Here is a 20,298-nt window from a genome sequence, read left to right on the forward strand (position 1 = left end):
TATTTGTCATCACATGAAAATACCTTTTTCAGTTATTTACTGCAATGTCAAAATAATAATCTAGAAGAGCAGCCGCATTTGACTCATACCTTTCTGTCCAGCATACAACCACGTATGTTAACCTGAGAGTATGGGGTCGTCCATTTGAGAAGCGAGGCTGAATGTGAGGTCCCAACACAAGGATTAGGATATAACAGACCCTCAATAAAGTGGGTCTATTAGTATTACTATCAATGCTTCGTCTCAAGCCAAAGATCACGGGACTTTGAAAATATATAAAATGAAGCCACACAAATGGGGCAAGATGTAAAGAAAAATTTCAAGGAGTTGTACTGTACACAGCAGAATGCAGAAAATATGCATAGGTCATCACTGACAAGAAAGTTATAGGAAATATTTTTCTTTGAACTCAGGTGGCTTTACCAAAGAAAGGTTGCCATGTTCCGTAAGCTTACACATAGTTCTCCCAACCAAATCTCTAGGCTCTCCTGCTATGACAAATATGGGTCATTAGGACTATCCATGTGGTTCATTAGCTTCTCCAGACTCACCTCTTTCTCATTCAATTCAGCCTGTAAAGCATTGACCTTCTCTTTCAGGTCTTTATTCTCTTTTCGGAAGGATTCTATCTCTTCTAGTCTTTCCCGATCATCCCTCTCTCGCTGTTCTTTCAAGCGCTCGATTATTCTCTCCTGTAAGACAATATTAAAAAAGAAGAGGTGAGAACATGACTGTGCACATGCCGAAGCTCACTGCAAAAGAAAACAATAGGCAATACAGCTAAGATATGTTCCAGAGGAATCAACACATACACAAGAAACTCAGAATTGGGTTTGGGGAAAGAGGTCGTGACTAATAGTATCTGGGAAAGACCAGTGATAGAGTTTTCAACTTGGGAAGAACACTTGGCACCATGGCTGCCAGGGATCTCACTGTTCAAGCTCTGAGACCAGTCCTGGTTTACCGCAGCATCTCCCAAATTCCCACAGCAGTCCTAGAAGATGGCGGTTCAGACATCCAGACTAGATTGCCAACACCTTGCCCGGGCAAGGGAGAGAAAGAGAACAGACTTCTTAGCATAGCCCCCTTTGCTTGGCCTGCCCATGGGGCATCAAAGAGCTTTCTTTGGTTTCTGAACATTCTTTTCTGGGTAGACGGGGGATTGAAGGCAGCCTGGATATAGGTCCACCAGGATTTCGGGTTGACCTTACAATGAAAATCTGTGACAAAATTAAGGATAAGCCCATTCTATATGTGATTTTCCACTGTGCCTGGAGGAGATGTTTACTTCCAGGTTTATTCAATGGCTTCTTGACAACCAGTAAAGACTCTAAAGCATTGGTTGACTCTGAATAAAGCTCAAATAGCAGCCTTCCTTTACAGAGGGCTTATTTCATGCCAGGTGCTGTGGCATGAAGCATTACAATGCTACGGGTGGAACCAGTGCCACTGCTGAAAGTGTAGAGGTGAGGCGACCTGGAGTCCCGAGGGGGCTACTCAACCAAGGTGACTGATCATAAACAGAAGACCCCTCTGGCATCCTCTACGGTCTTGAGATCTTAGTCACACCCATGAGACCACACCACCACAGAGACCTGAAGCCATTCAAGATTTGAGGATCTCCCTGCCTTTGACTTTTAAACTGAAATAAAAATATTATTCAGATACACATTTTCAAAAAAACGTGGAATCTAATTGATATCAAAGTGAAAGCCTTATAAAGAAGAGTGGGGGAAAAAAGCAAATTCCAAGCTGGAGTTAGATTTCTGAAATTAGTTTCAAATCATCCAATGTATATCCAGATGATGTTAAAAAATATTGATACAGCAGTATGCCTGAGGATTCAAGAGGCTTTCAAGAAAACATCTGATACGTAAGGCAACTGTAAAGTAGTGCTTAATGCAGAGGGAAGTTGGTTGAACACTCAGCCTGTGACTTAAAATCCCCTGAGGAAGTAACTGTCCTACCCCGATGACAGTAATTTATGTATTTAATGCTTTCAAGGGAAAAAAGTACCATCCGTGTTTTGCAATTATTTAAAAATATAAAAATTTAAAAAATAAGTGTATTATTACAACTGTTGGGATGGAATTGAACAAATGAGTCTATTAATTGTCTATGCTTTTTTCTTCTTAATTCCAGTTACAGGCTTATTTTATTCTCCCTTGATGGTGGTAGGCAAGTGATAACATGATTTACAAAAGAAGAAAATGGCCATGCTACATTGTAAGTCTCTCGAGGCTTGTAATCATTTCAGCGACCGAACCCTCATTGCCTTGTGCCTATACTACAACTGGTCAACCTGCCACCAAGTCCTCTCCAGTCCATCATTTCTACCACATGGATATTGGAGTGACATTTCTAAAGCTCCAAACTGTGTCACCTCATGATGTGAAGCCTTCTGAAGAACTCCTCTGGCCAGATCACATGACTTTTACTTCTACTTGGCCTCCTTCATGTGCTTTTCCTGCATGTGCCTCCTCCCAGCCTAGCTTTGCAGAGGACAATCAATACTATGACTCTTTTCATCCCAGGTCCCCACAAACTGTCTGTCATACAACAGGTGATTAAAAAGGCTAATGGAAGGAATAAGAACTCACATTCAGGATCATCTTGACTTCAAAGGTAGGATCATAAAATTAAGCATGTGTGTTAACATCCAGAAGGTGTCCGTGTCATTTGCAAAGTAGGTTGATTTGGTTCTAAGCACTTGTACTAGTGAACGGGCATCGATGACAAAACAAATCAGCAAGCGCTATAATGTTTTTAAGTGTTATTGATGATTCGATACTACAAAATATTTCTCCGTCAATCACAAAACTAATTTAACTGTCAGCTGCGCAGGGCCAGATGTCAGAAACATGTGTTAAAAGGCCCTAATATGCCATGATTGACTTGATTAACAACGAACTTGCAGAAATTCCAACAATGTGTTCTTGTTTTAGTCTTATTTGCATTGGCAAGTATTCCTTGCACACCCATCTGGCCCTGCACAGGTCTAATCTTTTTGTGCTTTATCACCGGGTGGGAACTGACTAGCAGTGGCCTCCAGTCCTGCTCTCTGACTTTTTCAGCTGCTTATCTGTGTCGTAGCTACAGCAAAGCTTGGAGAGACCAGCTTTATAAATAAAGTGGGTTCGTCCCATGAGCTTCTGTGTGTCTATCCTATAAGTCATACTCAATCTTAACTCACTGAGCAGCTTTTTCCTTCTTTTCTTTTTTTTTTTTTCTTTTTTTGGTATACTCTTAGTATTTGACTAAGTTTCTGGAAATGAAAAGGAATAACACACTCCCTGGATGCTGTAATCCAAGAAAAATGGTGAATAGTGCCTAATGGGTTCTATTCATCAGCCAAAGGTTAGCTAATAATTAAGCATACCTATGGATCTATGATGCTTTTTAATCACTTATTTTCACACCATGTTTTGTTCCAGAGGATCTGTTCAATTAAATGTGGCTAAAAATGAGACTTTTGAGAGAAAAGTCATTTAAAGGAGACTGACATTATGGACAGCACAAATACTGAAAGGTTTGAGTTCTAGTCCTCCTTCATAACCTATGAGCTTTGGGATAGTCCAAGGGAGGCTGAGATTTCTCAGCCAACAGCCAACATAAATAAGATGGAAGTGGCTTCTGGGAGCAGTGGGTTGAAAAGTCAGCATGTGCCACAATCGATTAATGATGTCTGCCAAGGCCCCGTTATGGGGAATAATGTTGCACGTGTCCAAAGTTGTCATTTCTGTGTAAGTCATTTCCTCTCATTGGGTGGGCCCATTTCCCATCTTTGAAGTGTTTCTCAAAGTCTAGCTGTCCAAGCATTTCCATTGGAATCCCTAGGCATGCTTCAAAATCACAGGTTCCTAGATTCCACAGAAGAACAAATGAATCAGAATCTCTGAAGAATGAAATTGGGGGCCAGCAGGTGGCATAATGGTTAAGGCACTAGACTTTCACAACCATGGTTAGAATCTTAGACCTGATGGCTTAAAAATCACACTAGGGGCATTTCCATGAGAAGGGATTGTGAATTGCAGCATAGTCATCCTTGCCCACCCCCCAGGGGGTGAGTTCTCACTTTCCCTCCTTCTGTCTCTCTCTTATAAACACATGCACTGTATGAAAAAAAAAAAAAAAAAAAAACTTAAAAAAAAGGGGGGGAGGCCAGGAAGCTAGATTTTCAGAAGCTACTTAGGTGATAAGATTATTTGGATACGCACCAAGATTTGATACTCACTGGAGCCAATGTTTTAAAATAAATCTTCTATTCTTTATCCTATGTAGAGAACCTTGCCAATTCCTATTCAATGGTTTTATCTGTGCTTTTCAAATACATTCTGATTTTGGCACCTTTGAAAATCCCCTCCCCCCCAACAAGTTGCATTGTATTTATTTTTATCCTTCATTTCTGTGAAAAGCTAAAAATCAGATGCAAATAGGGTTTAGAAACACACATTCCTCCTGGCCCACAACCCAGATTGGTCCTCAGTACTATTTTGCTTGGCTTGAACATCATGGTTTTTTTTTTGTTGTTGTTGTTGTGTTTGTTTTGTTTTGTTTTTTTCTAATCTGGACTTGAATGTTTTGAGACAAGTGAGGGACACTCTAGCTCGCCTCGGTTACCAGCAGTCCCTCCTGCATTTCACCAAACCCATGTCCCTCGTTTTTGTTCCCTGCCTGGCTCTTCTAGCAACTAAGTTCTCAACTCCTCAAATACCGTCCAGTTCAGAGGTCAGGCGCCTGGTACCACAGATCAGCCAACCGAATAATTCACTGCCAAGGCAGCTCCAGGAGAGTACAAAACTCAGAGGCCACCTAGTCCTCACGTGCATTTGGAAGATGAGGTACTGAGTGACTCCGAGAGAAGAAGAGGTTTGCCCCAGATGGTGCAGTTATCATCCGTTGAAGACAGCCTAGGTGGCCAGACTCCCACAGACCTCAGCTTTCCTGCCCAACACCCCTTCAGCCCCAAAGGAGTGCTTACATTTAAAAAGTACTTAAATAAAGGGAGTAGTTTCAGATCTGGGAATTACTTTGGGACTTAAACTAGAATAAATCAAATCTTAATAGGGTTCAGAAAGAAAAAAAATGATAAAATCCTGCCAAGAGTCCATGACATAGAAATGATACGTTTACGCCTGTGGATTTTAAGAAAGAGATGAAGAGTAGAAATGGGCTGCCATCCTGTCACCCAAAAATGCAAAAACGACACCCCATCATGGACGGTTTTCAGGCCAACAGCCCCTGATTTCAATTTCACAAACAAAATTACTACCAAGAGCCCTGGAAACAAATTCTTAAAAGTTGCAGGGGAGGGGGGAAGGGGAAGGGAAGAATAGATTTCCCTGAAAAGTCATCTTATCATATATTCTTGTAAGTATTCAGATAACATCCGGTAATTCTTACAATTTAATCTTAAAGTTATAATTTTGTAATTTTCATCAAGACCATCTAGTAATAGGATTATAGGTCTTTCTTTAGCGCATATATGTATGTATGTAATGTATATATATATTTCTTTTTTTTTATTTTTTGGAAGGTTTTTGCTATAGGGCACATGCACTCACCAGAAAGACAGAGAGAGACAGAGAGACAGAAAGCAAGAAATCACGCCCCCCCCCCCGGGGGGGATGGTCACACCACAATCCCTTCTCTTCCATTCTCCTCTTGGGATCTTGGGCATGCACCCACACGCACCCGGCATGAGTTTAAGCCACCAGGTCTGGGACTCGAACTGTGGTCGACTACATGGGAGTTCAGCAACATAGCCATTACGTCTACTGCTGGTCCCATGCACCTATATTTTTATTATAGAGCAGACTGAAGTATTCATCACTAGGACTAGGAGTGACGGGCTTGCTGAAGTGCAGATTCCCAGGCCTGACTCAAGGTTACCATTCTATAGGTATAGATGGGGGCCGAACAACTTGGATTTTCACAGGCACCTCCTAATAATTCCAAAGGCCACAGAGAAGCCTTCTTTAGAATGCACTGGTTTAGGGAGCCATGGGCCATTTACTCTAATCCTCCCATTCTGCAGATGGGAAACGTGAGGTCCTAGGAGGAGAGTGACCAGCCAGTCAGTTAGTACAGAGGTGGGACTGGCCCCTAGGTCTCCATCCTCTTCACTTCGATACCCCGGAATATACAGACTATATGAACTATATAGGGCAAAACAGGAGACAGTGCTGCTCCCATAGCAGGACATCCATATACCACAGTAGGACATCCGAAAGGAAAACCCCAGGCTACAGCTGCACCAGTGGGCAAGGCCTACAAAGTGCTGCATAATCACAAATGAGGAGAAAGACAAAGAAGAAATATACATCAGGGTCTACTTGTACATTTTAAAAGCTAAGATCTTTTTTCTTTGTTTCAAGTTATAGTTGAAAATAGTAATGTCATTAATGTAGGCTGACGAGCCTCACTGACGTATTACGATGGTCACACCACAATCCCTTCTCTTCCATTCTCCTCTTGGGATCTTGGGCATGCACCCACACGCACCCGGCATGAGTTTAAGCCACCAGGTCTGGGACTCGAACTGTGGTCGACTACATGGGAGTTCAGCAACATAGCCATTACGTCTACTGCTGGTCCCATGCACCTATATTTTTATTATAGAGCAGACTGAAGTATTCATCACTAGGACTAGGAGTGACGGGCTTGCTGAAGTGCAGATTCCCAGGCCTGACTCAAGGTTACCATTCTATAGGTATAGATGGGGGCCGAACAACTTGGATTTTCACAGGCACCTCCTAATAATTCCAAAGGCCACAGAGAAGCCTTCTTTAGAATGCACTGGTTTAGGGAGCCATGGGCCATTTACTCTAATCCTCCCATTCTGCAGATGGGAAACGTGAGGTCCTAGGAGGAGAGTGACCAGCCAGTCAGTTAGTACAGAGGTGGGACTGGCCCCTAGGTCTCCATCCTCTTCACTTCGATACCCCGGAATATACAGACTATATGAACTATATAGGGCAAAACAGGAGACAGTGCTGCTCCCATAGCAGGACATCCATATACCACAGTAGGACATCCGAAAGGAAAACCCCAGGCTACAGCTGCACCAGTGGGCAAGGCCTACAAAGTGCTGCATAATCACAAATGAGGAGAAAGACAAAGAAGAAATATACATCAGGGTCTACTTGTACATTTTAAAAGCTAAGATCTTTTTTCTTTGTTTCAAGTTATAGTTGAAAATAGTAATGTCATTAATGTAGGCTGACGAGCCTCACTGACGTATTACGTGTCCAAGCAAACTAAACTCTCAGAATTCCTGAAGTACTTGACCTGCATTGTTCCTGGCTGTCGGCTCGTTGACACTCTTTGAAACTGAGGAAGTGCTAGAACTGAAGACCTAGCCCACGTGATCTTCATATATGCTACATACATAAATCCACCTCCAGGGTAGAGTATCAACAATAGGTGCCCAGAGAATGATGGACTAATTTAGTCAGGTTGAAACAGACTAGAAATATAGTCAGTAATCAGAAAGACCTGCTTGCCTTATAGATTGATTCATTCGTTCTTTTATTCAAAGTAATGTTTTTAACCATAAGAAACACTCAAGATGGCTTCCCCTCCCTTTCACTGTTAAAAGCCAATCTTTATCTTTTCTCGCCCTCTTCCCACCCTCCCTGCATCTGCCCTACCCTCGGTATGTTCTCCTTCCAGGAGTGCTCATGGCTCACGCCTTTCCTTAAACGTTACCTTTTCACTAAGGCCCTGACCTGGCACTCCACGCAGTACTCCCAGTATCCTTCCTGGTTTTCTTTACTTGGGTAGAAATTATTACCTCTGAAATCCTGGTGCATGTCACTTATTTATTTCTTGTCTGTCTCCCCTCACTCCCAGGAAATCTAAACTTCATGACAGCCTATTCTCTCCTCTGCTGCACCCTAAAACCTGCACAGTCCCTGTCACACGGTGGCGGCTCACTGGACCAGTACACACTGACGCCCCCGCCCCCATGCAGGCTTGTGCGGGCACTGGGGAGGGTGAGCTGGCACACACGTCCGATGTGCTGCTTAGGTCTGGATCCAGGCAGAGGCCATTCATCACATTAAAAGCAGATGAATGGACGATTATAATTGTGAAAAAAGCTCTGGGATGTTCATGGAAAACATAATGGGAAACCTAGGAGGTGTCGCTAAGGAAATGATGGATAAAGTAATAATAACAGCGATAGCTTATTGTATCTACTTTTTTTTTTTAGAGAGATTTTTGTTCTAGGGTGAGAGACAGAGAAAGAGACAGAAAGACAGAAAGTGAGAAATCACCTCCTGGGAGGGATGGCCACACTGCAATTCCCTGTCCTCCATTCTTCTCCTGAGATTTTTGGACACGCATGCACACACACCCAGTATGAGTCTCAAGCCATCGGGTCCAGGACTCAAACCATGGTAGACTGTGTGAGAGTCTAGCACCTTAACCACTACGCCACCTGCTGGCCTCTATATCTACTATTTTAAAAAACATTCCATATCCTGATTCCTCGCTTCTCAACATACTCTTTCTAGGTAGGTGCTATGATTACTCCCTTTTTCAAATAAAGAAACAGAGGAATTGAGAGCTTGAGTCGCTGCCCAAAGGAAGAAGTGCCAGACCTAGAATGTGAACTCAGGCACTCCAGTTCCTCACACCTCACTCTTGACTCCTGTACAGCTTCTCAGGAAGCTGATCTCTCAGAAGAGGAATCAACTCTGCAGAGAGGAAGGCTGGGTGGTAGCATGTGCAAAGAGTCTGTGGCAGAAGGCAACATGGTAGACTTGAAAATGCAGAACGTCAGCACAGCTGGGGGACCAAGAACCAGGGATGAGATGGGGAGTGAGTGTGGACACAAAGGAGGGGAAGACAGGCAGGCAAAGAGGTGGCCAATCAGCCAAGACCCAACTCAGAGGGAAGAATGAACCCTGCGAGGCAGGTGAAGGACTTCAGTTTTTATTATCTAAGAGTCAGGACAAGCTAGAGAAGGTTTTAAGGAGCGCCAAGGGTGATGTGATCAGATTTGCATTTCAAAAAGATACTCCTGACTGAAAAGGGACCATAAGAGTGGGGGAAACCCAGGTGGAACCTCAGGTAGTGTCAGCAAGTATGAAAAGCAGGTACATTCAAGTGTATTTGTCTCTTCTCCTCCCAACCCTGTCCCCTAAACCCTGATTCCCGCATTTTTTAACCCAAGCTCACCTTCTCTGACAGGGCCTCCTCTAAGGTTGCCAGGGCCGTGTCCGTGTTACTGGAATCCGTCTGCAGGGACTTCACTCTGTCTTTCAGATTGGTCAGTTGCTTGTCTTTATCCCTAAGTTGTTCTTGCAAGTTTTCAATCTAAAAAGGAAGATCACCATATTTAATACACATTGTATTATACTTCTAGGGGCAAGATTCCTGAAGTGGATCTGTACAAAATAAACGCAGAAAAACAGCCTGAGATTATGGAGATTGGTATTATTACAAGGTTATATTGTGACCCACACTCAAGGCCTGTGCGATGAGACCTGCATTCTTCAATTTAATTCAACTTTGTATTTAAACGTAGATAGGAGCAGAGTATTTCCCTCCAGACCAACGCAAGCCATTTGGACATGCGTAAGCACTATTATTTCTATGTATTTTGTATCCAGGTTAACAGCCTTTTAAGTCTCAGGTCCATAGATCTAAGCGTGGTACAGTCGGCTAAGGAAATGTCTGAACGAGATTCATTCATTCGTTGAACAGAGTCGTACGCTGGGTGCCTTCACTGCACTGAAAACTGCGTTGGTATAACCCCGAAGCCATGTGGTCATTCACTCACTCTTACTGAGCATTAAAGTTGTGATATGCTAAATGTTGTCAAGTGGCTGTTTCGAAGTAACCACATGAAAAGCCAAGTAGGTTATCACCAACAGACTGTTAATGGGAAGAACTTGTGATATAAGTCAAATGCAACAAGTACTAAACACTCCATTTGGCAACTAAGTCATGTGCTGGCAACCAACCAGCCACTCTTATCCACTATCTGCAGCCTGAAATAAACACACCAAGGAGCCAATCACAACGCCTGCCCAGTGGCAGCAGCAGGGACCTCAGGGCATTGCGGACATTATCATTCATGTTTTTATTCTCTGCTTTCAAAGCATGGATTTCTTATCTAAGGATTAAAAAAAGCCCCACTATACAAACAATTTATTCGTATTAAGGGTTTTAAAATGACAAGGAAAAATAGCAGTACAACTCCAAGATAAGTCCATTCAAAATATTTGTATTCTGCACCCAGCTTTCTCAGGGAATCATTCCAAAGGCGTGTTTCACCATGGATGACTCGAACACGCTTTTTGATGACTTGATTTCATTAGCGTGAATCAAATGACCGTAATGAATAATGGGAATGGTAGCAGTAGTAATGAGGAGGAGGAGATGGTGACAGCAGAGGTGACAGCAGTAACCACGGAAAAACAGCGGTGGAGGCGAAGACGAGGATTCTGCTGAGCAAGACTCGGCAGGAGATGGGCTTGACTCATTTTTCCAACGGCTACAAAGCATGTAGGCTAACAGAAGTGGGGTTTTTCTCCCCGTCCCTCTCTCCTACCTACCCTCCCCCTCCCTCCCTTCCTTTTATTATTTCTTTCTCTGCCATTCTTCCTCTGTTCCATCCTTCCGTCCACCTTTCCTTCCTTCCTTCCTTCATTTTTTATTTCATTTGTCTTGAGACAGATTCTTGAAACTCAGGTTACTGAACAAATAATTAACTTTCTCCCTCATCAGATGCCATGTGTTCCCACCCACCTGCCCCTGTGAGAATTCACTGTCCCGCCATGGACAACACCGGAACTCCAAAGGCATAATCATCTCCAGTCAAAACAAAGGCTTCCTCCGTTCCAGACAAGTGTTCATGCGGTTAGCCAACACCATAAACAAGCGCGAGCACGGGGAAGAACAGGGATGGGCATGCGTCAGAACAACGCCGCTGCAGGGAAGAAGCGGCCGCTGAGAGGACTAAACCTTGGAGAAAGTGTACATTCTTACCTTGAGCACGCCCACACCACACCCACAGACATCTGTGTGCACACGTGTGTGCAAATCCATGGTGGTTCCAAGCAAAGGGATGAGGCCCACCCTAGCTACCTGGGAAACAGTGCCCTGGGCAATAGAGGAGAGATTTTCTCTTAGGGTAAAAGCCCTGGGCAGTGGTAAGTGTGATTTTAATGGCCTCTGGGTACTGGAAATAGAGGCCAAAGGAAACTGGCAGCTGTGAGTTTCCGCGAGACTCGCTGGGGCCTCGTCACGTGATTGGGAAGACTAAGGAGGTTAAGGGGTCAGGGCCTACTGCAAGCAGGCTGGGGCCGAGTGCTGCAGAAATACTGCATGGTGAGAGCTGGGCACGTATCTCTCAGTACTCATCTGACATCGGAGAACCCAGAAGAGCCAATGACACTGCAGAGAAGGTGGACCAACAGACCCAGAATGGAAGGCATGTTTAAAGGTAGAAGTGCAGGTGCACCACGGGAGGAGATGCTGCTAAGGACCACCAAGAGTGGTTCTTTAGGAAAGCACAAGACGCAGAACAGTGTGGGGAATGGGTCTTAAAATAAACCCATAAATAGATAGACATACTTCTGTGGGGGAGGGAGGAATTTCAAGAAATTTAAACCTTTTGCTAAGAAAGGTCTAGGGGGCAGGAGGTAAAGGCAAACTTCTGGTTTTCATTTTTCTATGTTTCCATAGTTTGTTGCTTAAATTTTCTAACCATGTGGGTTTTATTTTATTTTTAAATGTCAATAAGGGTTATCTGGCTGGTAAGAGTATGAGCAATTTTTAGTTTACAGTTATATGTAACATTAAGAAATACTACATTCATAAGTAAGTAATCAATAATGAAATAACACAAATGCCCACTTACAACTAAACTGCCCAAGTTGCCAGCAATTACAGACTATTGGTGCATTTAAACCATGAACTCTTAAGCAAGTATTTAAAATCATATTTGTATATAATTTCCAACTAAATGGAAGTAAGGGAAGCATAATATAACATGACATTAATTTTGTAAAAAGAAAAATAAAGTTCTTGCATAGAACAAAAAAATATATAAAAGGAACCCACTAAAATATTTAATTTGGCAACAGAGTGACTAATGATTTTACTGTTTTTCAAACTTTTCTGCATCTGCCAACTTATTTTGCTTAAACATAATAAACAGAATAAAAGGATATTTTAAAACTAACTACAAATATCAAAATAGTTCTTTAAATGAGTTTTGAATCATAAGTTTTTGTTTCATAAAAGGAAATCCTCCTTTATAACTCCGAGGGAACTAAATTTTTAAAATTTAAATTTTAGAAGACTGGGAAAATGTAAAATTCTGTGTCTTTTGAAAATATTATACAACTTTCTTATGTTCACAAATTATTATGACATTTACAAGAAAAATGTTTGGAACTTCTTTCTTCAAAGAGTGAGGTTGTACAAGGTTCAAATAGCAGAAATTGGAAAAGAAGCAAACTGAAAACTAGAGTTACGATGAGAAGGTTTGGGGGCGGAAATTGAAGGTTTTATGAGAAATTTCATGTGTTACAGAACTAGAATCCATCTTAGCAATACAGACAACTCATTGATCACCATGACTTGATACAGTAAGGGAGCGGGGCCTGAACATAGGAGGCTGGAGAGTCACCCTGCCTTTGTCTTTGAACTGAGCTGCCTTTTGGTCCTGGCTGTGCCTTCTAGAGCAGACCAATGGAGATGGGGAAACGGGTGGAGAAGAGCTCAAGGCCAGGAGGTCACCCAAGAGCCCTAATCCTAGTGGCTTGAAGTTACTTCTGAAACTCTTGCTCCAAACCAAACCAAAAGCTAATGGAATCCTTCTTCCCAGGCTGCCAACTCCAAGGAGGGCCAATGCCAGGAGGAAGCTGTGCTGTGAGTTTTTGCACAGTGCAGTCCCTAGCACAAAAGTGGTCATTGATTAATGGCCATAGCTTCCATGGCTCCATATCTGCTCCCCCCCCCCCTTTTTTTCTTTTTTGGTCTCCACACTGCAGCCAGAGTGATCTTCCTAAAATGCAGATGCAATTGTACAAATTCCTTCCTCAAACCCTTTAGTGTCCCCCCCGTTGCTCTCCCAATAAAGCCCAAATCCCCCAATATCACACACGAGATCCTCTAAGGCATCACTCACTGGCTCTTTCACCACCCCCAGCCAGGCTCCTTCCCTACCAAAGCACTTCTGCTACTGCCTAGGACCAGACTCTCTACTTTCCCCATCTTTGCCTGCCCGTGTACTCTGCTTGGAACACTTCCCACTCCAACTCTCACCTGTGCAAGCCCTACTCAAACTGTGACATATCAACCCACTCTTTGTCTCTTCCAGAGGACTCCTCTGACTCCCCCCACCAAGCCAGGCCGACTCTGCACTTTTCACACACTATTGAATTGCCTCTTCACAAGTCTGGCTCCACTACTTGGCTGTGAGCGCAATCAAGACAAGAGACTTGTCTTACTCACGCTGTACCTCTGGCCACCGCACCCTATCGCGTTGGTAATATCACAAGTAACTTAATGAATCAATAAAAGAAGGAATGAAGAACAAGAGGAGCTATAAATAGATAAGATGCTTTATCTAAAACAAAGAGGCCACAGTAGGGAATGGCTCAGTCTCTTTGGCTCTGGATTTCTACAAAGAAGAGTAAGTAATGGAGAAAGTCTACACATAGCCACACAGTACCTAACACATGCTTCGGCATCTTCATAATTGCAAAGTGGACCCAAAGATATCTTCCAGATTGTTTTCATTATACATTTCTGAAATCCAGTTAATAAAGTTTTTTCTCTCCATAAGACATATATCTGGAGTTTGTGTATCCACACATAGGGTATCAGTTAAAGTTATCAGCTGACGTAACAGGAACAGCAGACTGATTCAAGTAGAAAAATAGGGTAATTCACAAAAGAGCAGATGCCTGGAGAACCAGGGTCTGGGGAAATAGCCCAAAATGATGCCCAAAGTTTTGATGCAACTAGTACAGCGCAGTTGGTCTTGTCCCAGCCACTGAAGACTAAGCACTGAGCTACAGTGTTTAGCCCCAGTTGCGACTGACCACTGGACACCAGCACTAGCTCTGCAGACATGCTGCTCCAGGGTCCTGACCACGCAGGGATGCAGCAGAGAGAGTCCCTCACATTCCCAACATCCCATTAGTCCTGAAGCAGTTTTTTTTGGTTTTTCTTTTTTTGAGAGAGGGATTTTTGCTATAGGGCATGTGCATTTGCCAGAGAGACAGAGAAACAGAAAGTGAGATATCACTCTGCAGTGGGGACAGCCATGCCACAATCCCTTCTCCTCCATTCTCCTCTTAGGATTTTGGGCATGCACACAAACACACCCAGCATGAGTTTCAAGCTTCTGAGTCCGGGACTCAAACCACCATCAACCATGTGGGAGTTCAATGATGTAACCACTCCAGTCTGCTGGTGCCTGGAGCAGGTGCTTCTAATGAGCAGAGCCAAGGTAAAGCACACAGCCCAACTGCAAGGGAAGCTGAGAAACTGAGTGTGGTTATTTTACCTACAGTGAGATGTTCTTCATAAAATGAAGAAAAAAAGTTCAGAGTCTAAGTGGCCAAAATAATAAATTAAAAAATGACTTCCATCCACGACACTTAGGAAGAGTTCTGGTGTTAGCTCCTAAACCAGCTAGCTGCACTGTCCTGAAACAGTTTCTCTGAACTCTCTCAAGTCCCTATGCCTGTAAAGTTTTGACTTAGACACTTCTCACAATGGAGTCCATGCAACTCATTGTGACCATCTGTAATAGATAATGACCACACTAGACAGTGTTTACACATCATCCCAATATTCCTCGCCCATGAACTTGTCACCATGAGCCACGTATCGATGAGTTTGGGCGTTGTTGAACTCATGTCTTCTTCGTGGCTGGAACCACACACTGACTGTGCCTGCAGAACCCCATGTTGCCCCATGACAAATTAGAAATAAAAAAACTGAAAAAGTTGCTTGGAAAGCATGAATTTAGAGGTCCTTCAGAAATGCCTTTTGTGCAAAGCAAAGGATGCTCACTGGATGGAAAAACCAAAGCTGACTCTTTGAGGCCTGCTAAACCATGACTTGAAACATGAAAATCTAAATCAACTCATTGTATTACTTTCCTATGGTTACATAATAAATTACCACAAACTCTGCAGCTTAAAACAGCATAAATTTATTATCTCACAGTGTAGATCAGAAGTCGGGGCATAACGTAATTGGTTTTACTGCTTAGGGTCTGTTCTAGTTCATTCTGCCGTTAATAACAGAAAATACCTGAGTCTGGGTAACTTGAGAGAATAGAGGCTTATTCAGCTCATGATCTGGAGGTCCAAGGGCCACATCTGCTAATGGGTCCTGTGGGAGAGGTCCTGAAGCCGTGCCGGGTGTCGCATTGGGAGGGGACAGGAGCACATGCCTCTGTGTTCATCCATATGCCTCTTGGTCTCATTCTCTCTCTAAACCTGCCAGGAGTCAATCATAGGGCCCCACTCTAATCACCTTGTCACTTCCAAAGGTCCTACCTGTCAACACCATCATCAGATTAAGTTTCCTTTTTTTACTTTCACAACCAAATCTCAACACATGAATTTGGGGGGAACACAAACCATAGCAGGGTCTCAGGAGCTGTTATCAAAGGATCGGTTGGGACGAGTTCTCATCTGGAACTTGGGGTCTGCCAAGCTCCTTCAGGTTGTGGGTGTTATTCAGGTTCAGGCTGGCTGCCCACCCAGGGCTTGCTCTCAGTTTTCTGAAGCTGCCCCCATGTCCTGCCTCCGTGGCTCCCTTCATCTTGAAAGGCAGCAACAGAGTACTTCTCTTACGTTAGGTCTCCTTCCTGCTCTGAATTCTTTCGACTTACCATGTCTCTGACCTTCTAGACTCAGATTTACAGAGCTCCTGTGATAAGGTCAGGCCCACCCAAATGATCTCCCTTTTGATTAACTCAAGGTCAACTGAGTAGTAAACGTCATGACATCTGCAAATTCCCTTTTCCATAAAATGTGATGTAGACATAGACAACAGCAGGAGGTACATATCACGGGGGCCATCCTAGAAGTCTATGGACTGTACCCCTATTTTTCATCTGGAATGGAAACACATTGGCCTTTTAAATCCCTCAACAGCAAATTCTGCCAGGGGCATTCATCCAAAAGAGAGAAAATCATTCCTAAGGGATGTGTGACATTTTAACGTAGCATTTCTGATGCAGCCAAAAAAATTATATAAAATAAAACAAAACAACCAACTTTCAGCTTATAAAAATATTGGTATTGTGTGCAACTGACCTCCTCACTCCTTTCTGTGAACCTCTCTCCATCCTGAAGCAACATCCCTTTGCCATCCTATCAGGGTCCAGGATAGAGTTTCAGAGTACCTGCTTTCAGGAAGTGACTGTTCAGACACAGCTATGTGGACTTGCCCAAGTCAGAAAGCAGCCTTGGGTCTGGATGGTGACACATGTGTGCCCATGATCTGGGGTTGGCTGAGGTTAAAGTGTCTATTACAGTGCAAAGACCCTGTTGGGGATGAATGTTTTTCCCCACCCAACTCCCCATCTCTCTCACACATAGAATACATAAATAAATAAGCTTTAAAAAATTAGTTTTATAAAAAGCAGCCTTAAAAACCTCCAGCTGGTACAGCTATGTCGCAATGACGAGATGATGATAATGATGATAGAATAATAATACTGGCTAATATTGATTATGTGATTCCTATTAGCCAGACACTGTGCTAAAATCTTCCATTTTCGATATTTTATTTTGAGATCATTGAAATGTATATGCAGTTATAAAAAATAAAATAAAGTGATCCCTTACACTCTTTACTATTGGGTCATCAGAAAAGTCATGACATTTTTTTTTCTGTGCAAAAATGCGGTGCCATGACTTTTCCAATGATTCAATAATTTCCACCCCCATCTGTAATAACTACAGTAAATATTATAAGCAGGGAGGGAATTGACTTTGATACAATCCCACCCTTTGACCTTAGTCATATACCATCGGTTTTATAAGCCCTCGTGTGGATATACGTGTGAGTCTGCGTGTCTATATTTAGTTCTATGCAATGGGATCACATGTGTAGATTTGTATGACCGCTCCCAGAGTCAACATAGAGAACAACCCCAAGGCTGCAAAGATCCCTCGTGTTGCCTTCTATGGCTGACGCCATTACTCTCCGGCCTCTGTCCCCATCCCTAACTTCTGGCAACCACTAATCTCTTTTCCATTTCTAAAATTTTGCCATTTCACACATGTTAGATAAAGGTATTGCACGGATGTGACTTTTTTCACGCAGTATAATTCTCTGCAGACCCATCCAAGTTGTTACGTTTATCAGTAATTTTCTCCTCTTTATTTCTCAGTAGTATACCTGGTATGGATATGCCAGTTTGTTTGACCATGCCCCTGCTGAAAGATATCTGCATTGTTTTCAGCTGGATCTATTAGAAATATGCACTCATGGGACCAGCGGGTGGCATGGTGGCTAAGGCGCTGGACACTCACTCCCACATGGCCGACCATGGTTTGAGCCTCAGACCTTGTGGCTTGCTTTCTCACTTTCCCTCTCTGTCTCTGTGTCTCTCTCTGGTCAAATGAAAATAAATAAATGAATAAACAAATAAATAATTCTTTAAGAAAAAAATGAAATATGCATTCATGTATGCATCTTTTTCTGTGAACATAGGTTTTCATTTCTCTGGGCTAAATGCTGCCAGACAGCAATTGCTGGATCATACTGAAGTTGTCATTTTTACTGTATATTGCTGAACAGTTTTCCACTTTATCTCCCATTTTATATCCCCTCCATCAGTGAATGAAGGATCTCCCGTCTCTACAACCCCACCAACTTTTGGTGTTATAACTTAGCATTTTTTTTAATTGTAGCCCATTCTTTTTTGTTTGTTTTTTGTTTTTTGGAGAGGTTTTTGCTATAGTGCGCGTGTGCTTGCCAGAAAGACAGAGATAGGGAGACAGAAAGCGAGAAATCACCCCCCAGGGGGGATGGTCACGCCGCAATCCCTTCTCCTCCATTCTCCTCTCAGGATCTTGGGCATGCACGCACACGCGCCCGGCATGAGTTTTAAGCCACCAGGTCTGGGATGCGAACTGCAGTCGACTACATGGGAGTCCAGCGACATAGCCATTACGCTAACTGCTGGTCCAATTTTAGCCCATTCTGATAGGTACGAAGTGACATCTTATTGTGGTTTTATCCTGAATTTCTCTAGAGGCTAATGATTTTTAGTATCTTTTCATGGGCTTCTGTTTTCTCTACATGCTCTTCAGTGAGATATGTCTTCATGTTCTTTAGCCCATATTCTAAAATGGACAAAATAAAATAAAATTAAAAGGAGGACAGTTTATTTTATGTACAGTTTTAATACAGTCTATTTTATTTACCCCATTTTTTCCCATTCCACTGTTCTTTTCCTTTGTGAAGTTCCAATCCTTCTGCTATCATTTCCTTTCTGCATGGAGAACATCCCCTAGTCATTCTTTAAGGGTACACATGAAAGCAATACTGACAAATAAGTTGTCACTTTCCCTTTTCTTTCTTTCTTTTTTTATTTTCTTCCTCCTTTTTTTTTGAGGGGGGGAGAGCATTGGGGGATAGGTTTTTGCTATAGGGCACGTGCACCTGCCAGAAAGATGGAGAGAGACAAAGAGAGAGAAAGCGAGGAATCACCCCCCTCAGGGGGGATGGCCATGCCGCAATCCCTTCTCCTCCATTCTCCTCTTGGGATCTTGGGCACACACGCACATGTGCCCGGAGTGAGTTTAAGCCACCAGGTCTGGGATTTGAACCACGGTCAACTACATGGCAGTCCAGTGACATAGCCATTACACCATCTGCTGTTCCCTCTCCTCCTTTTATGTATAATGGAGCATGTGTGTGTGTGAGAAGTGGAAAGATAAGCACCACCCAAGGTCTCGGTCATGCAAGAATCACCTCCTTCCAGTCCCCCAGCCATCCAGGATCCTGAGCACATAGACATCTGGCATGTTCTCAGTCTAATCCAGCTGACTCGAACCACAGTCAGTCTGTGGCTTCCAGCTCCACAATCTGGTATGCTACTGACTAAGCCACAGGAGACTAGGTCGAGTTTTCCCTTTCCTGATCTTTTTTTAATATATGTATATATGTAAATAATTATTTACTTAATTTTATTTATCATTATTTTTTCATTTGACCAAAGAGAGAGAAAAGTGAGAAAGGAAGCTGCCAGGTCCAGGACTCGAACTGTAGTCAGCCAAGTGGGAGTCCAGCCCCCTAACCACCACACTACCTGCTGGCCCCTCTGATCATTTTTTTAATTTCTACTTCATTCCTGAACCATATTTTCACCAGATAGAGAATGTGTGTGTGACATGTTTGTTGTTGCCATTCTGCCTGAACAACTTTGGGCGAATTTCTTTTGGCTTCCATGGTTTCAAATGAGAAATCCACTGCCCTTGGAATTTGTGTTCACCTCCAAGTATTGAGTCATACATTTCTGGTTTCTAGAGGACATATCTTTAGTTTCCAGGGACTTAATTACAGCATGTCTTGGTACAGATGTTTGAAGATTTATCCTGCTTAAGGTTTATTCATCTCTTTGAAACATAGGTTTTAAAATTTTTGATAAATTTGGGATGTTTTCGGTCATTACTTCATCCAATACTTTTTGAGCTCCATGAATGCTGATAATATTAATGTTACATCTTTGTTATTGCCTCTTAAGTCCTTAAATTCTGTTCATTTGGAGTCTAGTCTACTTTTTTTTATAATGCCATAGGGTGTGTACATTGACCAGAATGAGAAAAAGAGAGAGGGAGAAGAGGGAAGACCCCCAAATACAGTGTGGTTATGGCACAACCCCTTCTCCTCCATCTTTCCATCCCAGTGGGATCTGGGACATGCACACACACACACACACACACACACACACACACACACACACAATCCTTCCCATATGTACATATATATTTAAATTTTTTATAGATGTGTGTACTTTCAGAGGAAGAGAGAGAGAGAGAGAGAGAGAGAGAGAGAAAGAGAGAGAGAGAGAATACCTTAGGGGAGATGGTCACACTATAATCCCTTCTCCTCCACTCTTTTCTCAGGATTTTGGGCAGACACACACGTACCTGGCATGTTTTTCAAGCCACTGGGCCTGGGATTCAAACCACAGGTAAGATCTGGCTTTTCTTAACCACCAGGCCATGGGGGCAACCCTTTTCCAGTCTCTTCTCCCTCTGATGTTCAGATTGAGTACATTCTGTGGCTCGTTCT

At 42.9% G+C, this 20,298-nt stretch overlaps 1 protein-coding gene across 1 annotated transcript in view; it reads right to left on the bottom strand.

Annotated features, from left to right (window-relative positions):
* Window positions 1-20,298, bottom strand: part of ERC2 (ELKS/RAB6-interacting/CAST family member 2) — a 604,303-nt gene that overhangs the window by 152,752 nt on the left and 431,253 nt on the right. The window contains exons 8-9 of the mRNA XM_027767061.1: window positions 9,187-9,324; window positions 552-692 (exon numbers count right to left, since the gene is read on the bottom strand). Coding sequence (XP_027622862.1) covers window positions 552-692; window positions 9,187-9,324 — 279 coding nt within the window. The remainder of the gene's footprint in view (window positions 1-551; window positions 693-9,186; window positions 9,325-20,298) is intronic.

Source organism: Tupaia chinensis, unplaced genomic scaffold, assembly GCF_000334495.1.
Source record: "Tupaia chinensis unplaced genomic scaffold, TupChi_1.0 Scaffold143906_1, whole genome shotgun sequence".
NCBI classification, from domain to species: domain Eukaryota; kingdom Metazoa; phylum Chordata; class Mammalia; order Scandentia; family Tupaiidae; genus Tupaia; species Tupaia belangeri.